This window comes from Nelumbo lutea, chromosome 1 (genome assembly GCF_056320005.1).
Source record: "Nelumbo lutea isolate HS-2025 chromosome 1, American lotus-T2T, whole genome shotgun sequence".
Taxonomy (NCBI): Eukaryota; Viridiplantae; Streptophyta; class Magnoliopsida; order Proteales; family Nelumbonaceae; genus Nelumbo; species Nelumbo lutea.
The window spans coordinates 214,302,605-214,310,862 of NC_142684.1; the positions used below are offsets into that span (position 1 = coordinate 214,302,605).

General features: G+C 40.9%; 1 protein-coding gene across 1 annotated transcript; it reads right to left on the reverse strand.

Moving 5' to 3' along the window:
- Positions 1-6,566: 6,566 nt before the first annotated feature.
- Positions 6,567-7,600, reverse strand: LOC148880891 (norbelladine synthase-like). Its single transcript, XM_088962522.1, has 2 exons — positions 7,355-7,600; positions 6,567-7,192 (listed from the first exon to the last, which is right to left on the reverse strand). The coding sequence occupies exons 1-2, from the start codon at positions 7,539-7,541 to the stop codon at positions 6,885-6,887; spliced, it is 495 nt and encodes a 164-aa protein (XP_088818648.1). The 5' UTR covers positions 7,542-7,600; the 3' UTR covers positions 6,567-6,884.
- Positions 7,601-8,258: the final 658 nt, after the last annotated feature.

Here is an 8,258-nt window from a genome sequence, read left to right on the forward strand (position 1 = left end):
GAGGCAGTTCGATCAGATCGAACTAGCCAAGGATATATTGGACAGTCTAAGAACAATGTATGAAGAGCAGAACCGTTTTACTCGACAGAAGGTCCTGAAATTGTTCATGACCACGCAAATGACCAAAGGGTAGAAAGTTCATGACCATTGTCTTCGGATGATGGGATACATTAACGAACTTGAAGCTCTTGGATCCGGGCTAGATCTTGGCACGCAAGTGGATGCCATTCTCAATTCTTTGCCCTCTTCCTTCAATGCGTTCACAATGAACTACAATATGAATAAGCTGAATGTCAGCGTCTAGGAACTCAGCAATATGTTGCAAAGAGCCGAGGATCTACTCATGAAGGATGAGCCTATGGTTATGCTTGTTGAATCTAACAAATCGGGCAAGAAAAAGAGAAAGGCAAAGAAGCCTCAGAAGAAGGCTGCCAAACCTAAGAAGCAGAAGAAGAACAAGGCATCTAATATCTGTCACTTCTGCAAGCAGACCGGCCACTGGAAGAGGAATTGTCCTGCCTACCTGGAATCTAAGAAAGGTAACATCGAAACTTGTGTCATAGAAACTAACATGTTAGTTACTTCTGTGTCCTGGTGTGTTGACTCCGGGGCTTAAACTCATGCGTATAACTCACTGTAGGGGTTCAAAGTTAGCAGAAGGTTGAGTGAAGGTGAAGTGACACTATTCTTGGGAACAACTGCAAGTGTTGCACCAGCAGCAATAGGAACCGTAGAATTAGTTTTTAAAGAAGGAATACTTGTACTTAAAGATTGTCTTTATGTATAGAACATGAGAAGAAATTTAATTTCTGTTTCAAAACTGTGTGCTGATGGATATACTGTTTATTTTAGTAATATGATTACTATTAAACGGAATAATAAATTCATCGCATGCGGGGAACTAGAGAACGGTCTCTATGTTCTACATCCTTCTCTGGAAACTAACTTAACCGACACTACGTCGGTCGAAAATCCCAAGAAAAGGAATCGTGATACAGTAAGTCCCACGTGCCTCTGGCATTACCAACTTGGCCATATCGGTATTGACCGAATCACAAGGCTGGTAAAGGATGGTCCTTTGGATTTTCTAACCATAGAAAATCTTCCCACTTGTGAACCATTGCCTTCAAGGTAAGATGTCTAAGCGGCCATTTGACGGTAAGCCTGAAAGATCTGAAGGCACACTTGACCTGATACATACTGATGTATGTGGTCCCCTGAGTGTTAGGACACGGAATCAACACGTGTACTTCATCACCTTTACAGATGATTTTTCACGATATGGTTACGTGTACCTAATGAGACATAAGTCTGAATCATTTGAAAAGTTCAAAGAGTTCAGACAGGAAGTCGAGAAACAGTTAGGGAGAGAAATTAAGGCCCTTCGATCAGATCGAGGTGGCGAGTATCTCTCTGACGAATTCAAGGACTACTTAAAGGCCAATGGGATAGTGTAACAATTAGCTCCTCCTGCTACACCTCAACTCAACGGTGTTTCAGAGAGGAGGAATAGGACCTTGTTGGACATGGTGCGGTCGCTTCTCGTACGCTCACAATTACTCACATCCTTTTGGAGATATGCATTAGAGACTGCTATCTACGTGCTGACATGATCACCCATCCTTGGGGCAAATCTGAGATTAATGTTAGTAAAAGGATTGGGCCTTTAGCCTTATCCACTCTTGGATACCAAATTCAAATTAGATTTGAATCTGGTAACCTCCTGATAAGATCAGGAGTAAGCTAACTTTATCTGCAGATAGAATTAAGATTATCCCCTATCCAAATACTGATTTGGATTGGGACAACTCCTAATTAGGAGGATTCTTAATCAAGACGAAAGGAGGAGAAACCCAAAAGAAAGAGAAATATCAGATTTCGAACCACCTTGAAGAGATATAGGATATCTCCTGCGAATTGAGATAGGATCTCATTTCATACTCCAGAAAAAGAAAAAAAGGCAGTTCAGCCTTTTCGCCTTTAGATTTCTCCTCCTGCCGCCGCCATCTGTTTTTGCAAGATTAGATCTTTGTAGAAAAAGAAAGTCAAGAAATCTGTTCTTGACATTAGTCTTGCAACAAAGACTAAAAGGATTCAGTGTTTAGTGTTTCCAGAGGATTCTTGTGAAGGATCCAGTGTGTAGGATGCACCTTGCTGGTTCTGTTCCATCCACAGTTGTGTCATCTTCAGCAGGAACGGATCTTGGAGCATTATTTGGGCGTGAACACCAACTTTGGGAGATACTGCTTCTCCGGATCAGGTATATTCCTCCCATTTATCTTTTGGTACAGATCTGGTTTGATTATGGTTCAAGTAGGATCCTTGAATATTGTATTCTAAATTTAGGGAATATGATTCCCAGTTGGGAGACGGTAGGAAAATTTTTGAAATTCGTGCACCCATTCCGCAACCTTTATGGCGTCCATTAGATGGATCCTACCATTCTTTTAGTGAAATATTTGATTTTTGGGGCATTGATTTCATGGGACCCTTTCCCCCCTCTTGTGGTTTTTCTTACACACTTTTGGCAGTCGATTATGTCTCGAAATGGGTGGAAGCCAAAGCCACCAAAACTAATGATTCTAAATGTGTTGTAGGGTTTATAAAGTCTAGCATCTTCAGTAGGTTTGGCATTCCTCAAGCCATCATAAGCGATCAAGGGACCCATTTTTGCAATAGAACAGTTGAAGCCTTGTTGAGAAGATTTGGGGTGCATCACCGAATTGCCACTGCTTATCATCCCCGGACTAACGGGCAAGTTGAAATTTCCAATAGAGAGGTAAAGTCCATCTTCGAAAAGATGGTGAATCCAAGAAGGAAGGAATGAACATACGTCTAGATGATGCTCTCTGGGCATATCAGATAGCTTACAAGACCTCAATAGTTATGTCCCCTTACATGTTAATTTTCGGCAAATCTTGCCACTTGCTGGTGGAAATTGAACATAAGGCCTATTGGGCAATCAAGCAATGAAACATGAACAGGGAAGAAGTAGAAAAGGAAAGGAAGCTCTAGTTGCAAGAGCTGGAAGAGTTGAGGTTAGAGGCATATGAGAATTCGAGAATCTACAAAGAAAATACCAAATCATTCCATGACAATGCACTCTTAAGAAAACAATTTAAAATTTGACAAAAGGTCTTATTGTATAATTCTCAACTTCAACTCATGCTAGGTAAGCTGCATTCTAGGTGGATGGGTCCATTTACTATGTCTAATATTTTTCCTATGGTACTATAGAGATCAAAAATCTCGACACAAGTAAGATCTTCAAGGTGAATGGACATCGATTGAAGTTGCTCCACGAGGATGCAAATGTCCCCTCTATGGTAGACATCTCGTTGGACATTCCATGGTATTTTTTGCATTAAAGGAGCAATAGGAGGGCGTCGAGCATAACAACGTTAAAGAATTGCGCTTGTGGGAGGCAACCCATTGTGTTTAGTTAATTTTGTTATTTTGTTTTTAATTTTTGTGTTTAGCAGGAACCTCACAAGGCAAACAGGGAAGTACCCCCAAATCCTTCTACTTTTTGCATAATCACATACACTGGGGACAATGTATAACTTAAGTGTGGGGGGGATTAGGGAAATCTGATGGAAATTTGGGATACCTTACCCTTTTAAAATTTCTACTCCCGGAAACTTATCCTTGAACGATTTCAAATTATCAGGAATCATGTGCTTAGGCTGAACAAATAAATAGGATGCAAGTATGACTAACTGAATCTTTCTTGGCTGCATATGGTACCTCATGATTTTATTCGGTCAATAGGCAAGATGCATAAGGGTTTGATTGATTTTCACATAATTATCTGTCAAACGTGGTTTGATTATTCTAGAACTTGTTGTGTTAGGCATATTGAGACCACAATCAATGAATTCTGAAGGGTTGAGAGATCCATCACATGGACGCCCAAAGATTGCGGAATAAGGGGCGAATTTCAAAAATTTTTCTCTCCCTTCAATTGGGAATCGCATTCCCTATTTAGAAAATCATATTTTCAAAGATAAATCTTGAACCTTAAATTGAACCAGATCTGAACCAAAAGGAATGGGAGAGAATGATACCTGATACGGAGAAGCAATATCTCCCAACGAAGGTGTTCACGCCCAAGGAAGGATCCAAAGACTGCTCCCACTGAAGATGGCGCAGTGCAGGATGGAGAAGAATCAGCAGTGTTCTTCCCCAAGAACTATGTCCTTCGCAAGAAACAGCAGGATGGAACGTGAGCACAGCTTCCTTTTCAATCCTTTCTCAAAGAATTGATGTCAAGATCCAATCTTGACTTCTCCCACAGCTGGAGATCGAACTGGCAAACAGGGCGGCAAGAGCAGGAAGGCGGCAAGAGAGTATTCGCAGGGTGCAGAATTCTATCTTCTTGATTTCAGCACTAAAGAGGATCTGATGTGTTTCTTTTGGTCTCTCTCTCAAGACTGCCGCCCCCTCCTTCCTTTTGTTAACTTGAAAAGATCAGCTCCTAATCCCATTAGGAGGTGCTTATCCAAATCATATTTGGATCAGCCTTCTCTTCTAATGATAAGGATAAACCCTTATCTTATCTGCAGATTAAATTAGCTTTATCCTAATCTTATTAGGAGGTTTCTTGATCTGAATCACATTAAGATCTGGACTCTCTGAGTGGATAGGATTAAGACCCTATCCTAACTGCTAATCCATCTCAGAATTCACCCCTTTAATTAACTAAATTAGTAGCCTAGTTCGAAATGTGCTTTAGGCCCATTAAGCTTATGTGCTCACTTAACCTTCCTAACTGCTGCCCAGTTGGGCTTCCTTGTATGGCGTGGGACCCAAGCATTGATCTACACATCAGCCACATGGGTTCGGCCTAGCCTTTGTTACAAGGCTTGGTCGAATACACTATTAAAGACAGTACACCCCCTGAAACCCATCAAATGGGCTCTATGGGCCCAACACTTACCCTAAGTGGTTCCTGGGCCAAGCCACCTTGTAACACCCAGGGACTATGGGCAGATGCAAGATTAGCCCATCAGGTATTATCCTCAATGGTCTTACACTTAACCTCTCAGCCCATAATGATCATACACTGCCCGACAAGAGAGGACCCCTCCCTCGGCTGCAAGGAACAGTGTTGCACTCTCCACTTATATGGATCCCGAGAATTAAAACCCTTTTGCAAACATTTTAGAAACCATAATATATATACTTTTATATCTCATATAAAATATATTTTGCAAAACAAATTTCAACGGTTGAAATCGGCTACCGGCAGTCTTGGTTTCCAACAGTGAGAGTGCATCCCCGATCATTACCTTTGTCCGACAAAGCGGCTGATCCTGTCACTATGATCACCCACTCAGATGAATTCTCGGATTGTCCCAACATACCCAGGTTTTGACCCCCGCTAAGGATCTCACTGATTGGTACATCAAAGACAGCCCGATCCGACACCTAGTGCAGTATCATAATCGAGTCTAGGGGGCGGGTGTAACTATCCAGTTTTGCCCATCAATCTCCAAGGTCCAGGGCAATACTGGAAATCTGGTCCAGTTTAAAGATTCAATTAATCCCACACTGTATATGCCTAGGGTCTCACCCCGGTAGCTGAGACAAGCCACCCCAACCGACTTGGTGGCACCATAGTGTCAGCCTTGTCAGGATAGGTCACCCCAGACCGACCCACTGACTGTGAACATTCAAAACTAACACGAGTCTCAATAAGTGTCCAGTTTAAGGGTAATACACAGAAACATACCAAGGGAACATGAATCAAATATGTACTTTTATTCATTTACAATAAACTCATAAAGTACATCAATTTTGATTGAAGCTAAGGGCATACAAAACTGTCTAACAGCTCCCACTTGCACTTAGGTCCAATCAGGTACTAGCTGGAGTCCCATGCTTTCCACGTGTTTCTCAAACACTTTCTGTGATTCCAGGTAGGCAGGACAATTCCTTTTCCAGTGGCCGGTCTTCTTGCAGAAGTGATAGGCATCCGATGCTTTGTCTTTCTTCTGCTTCTTGCTCTTAGTGGCTTTCTTTTGAGGCTTCTTTGCCTTCCTCTTTCTCTTGCCTGTCTTTCCAGTTTCAACAAGCATGGCTACAGGCTCATCCTTTCTAATCAGTTCCTCAGCTCTTTGCAACATATTTTTGAGCTCTTATAAGCTGACATTCAGCTTGTTCATGTTATAGTTCATGATGAACGGATTAAAGGAAAGAGGCAAAGAGTTAAGGATAGCATCTATCTGGGTAGCAAGGTCCAGCCCGGATTCAAGAGCCTCTAGTTCGTTGATGTATCCCATCATCCGAAGACAATGGTCGTGAACTTGTTGATCCTTGGACATTTGAGCGGTCATAAACTGTTTCAAGACCTTTTGTCGAATAGAACGATTCTGCTCTTCATAGAGTTCAATGTTATCTAATTCTCTCCAACTATTGTTGTACTCTAACTGTACTTCTTCACCTATAAATACACAGGTTCGAATGATTCAATTATCCCATCAAACCATTCTCAATTTGTTTGGCTATTCTACTTGTTGTTTATTTTCCTAACTATAATAGAACATGCAGCTGGCTTTCAAACATGCATAACGAATTATTGAATTACATTTATATTTTAGACAAATAAATTAAAACTTGCAACTACAAAAGAACGGCATTAGCCTCAAAATCAAAGTACCATTTTATGTAAATGGCGACTGTGGACACAAACATCTGAGAGACAGACCCGAGAACTACTCGATCAACACGTACAGAGGAGAACACAAACTTTTGACGGACACAGACTCGAAAATTACTCAACAGAGAGGAGTAGATCTAATAGTGGAATTATTAACTGTTTCTAAGAAATGAAGAAATAAATTACAGGAATCAAGAATCATAAAATTCCGCCAATAAATAGATTAGTTGTTGTCGCCCTTGGATTTGGATTTGTTCTGTATGACATAGTTTGAAATTGCTTTGGCCACCCACCACAAAGTACCAGCGGTAATACGGTTAGCGTTGTCTTCAAACTTGTCGTCGAGCTCAAAGGCAGTGGTGGATTGAATGATGCATGAGGAGGCGTCTTTCTCTATGACTTTGAAGATAATATCGAATGAACGAAACCCAATATCAAGAAATCCTCCTTCAATCACCCGGACCAACTTCTCACGTTCTTGATGATCAATCTTTATGAACTTCTCCTTCCATATACGTGGCTCAGGAAGCGCTGAAACCAGTAATTATATTTAAGTATCAAATTAAACCATCATGGATTAATAAGAAATATTTCAATTCATTCATTAATTCAATAAATAAAATGATGAAAAGAAGAAGAAATTAAAGGGTAATGCAAGAACATCATTTCTCTTATAAACTTGGGGCAATATACCGTCGTCGAGTTCAATGAGAATGACAGTGCCGACCGTTCCATCACCCTCAAGAACATCATTTCTCTTGTAAACTTGGGGCATTAGTTGGACGAAGAGTTTGGGCAGATCGGGCGAGCCATACACAGCCCACACATCATCTGCAGGCACCCCTACTTCCATCTCGTTAGTTACACGCGCAGTCATCATCTTGTTAATTTAAAATTGATGCAAATAAACAAATTAAAGGCTAAGCTCTTCGAACAAGTTTTGGATGTAAGGTGTGTTTGATTGATCTGTAACTAGTAGCCTTTTTATATATCTACTCTAGGTATGGTATGTAGAGATAGATCTTCGTCTTTGTTTAATTTTGACTTGTATTTTGTTGTCTCTCTTGTACAGCATTAACTTTCAGAAGCTTCGACGATTCTCTGCATGCATGTCTACCAAAGTTTGAATTGTGCTAACTCCCACCATGCAATAACTTGGCAACTCTCAAGCACGTTTTGGATAAGTCTTAGCCGACGGATTCGTTTGACTCCTTTTTCTCTCATTGATTAAATGATAATGAAATTACTAAAAAGTCCAAAAGTATAGGTAGGTTTGTGATAGCGTGTGGATGCGGCGATAACAACAAAGGAGAGCCAGCCCGAAGACTTGAATTGAGAATAGGAATACATGACATGAATTGTTCAATTTCCAACCAAATAGGGACGTCAATGAATGATGACCTGTTCTGTACCGGCTGGCTGCTCTGTACTGTAGGCGGTCCATTTGCCGATGATGTAGACCAGTCTATTTGTTTTGGCCGTCTATCTTTTTGATATGGCTAAGGCCATGATGGATAGGCAAATGCAATTTCAGATAAACATTCATGATCATTTATGATAAGCCTGAACTTCTTGGATTGCAAAGTCTTGGGCCAAG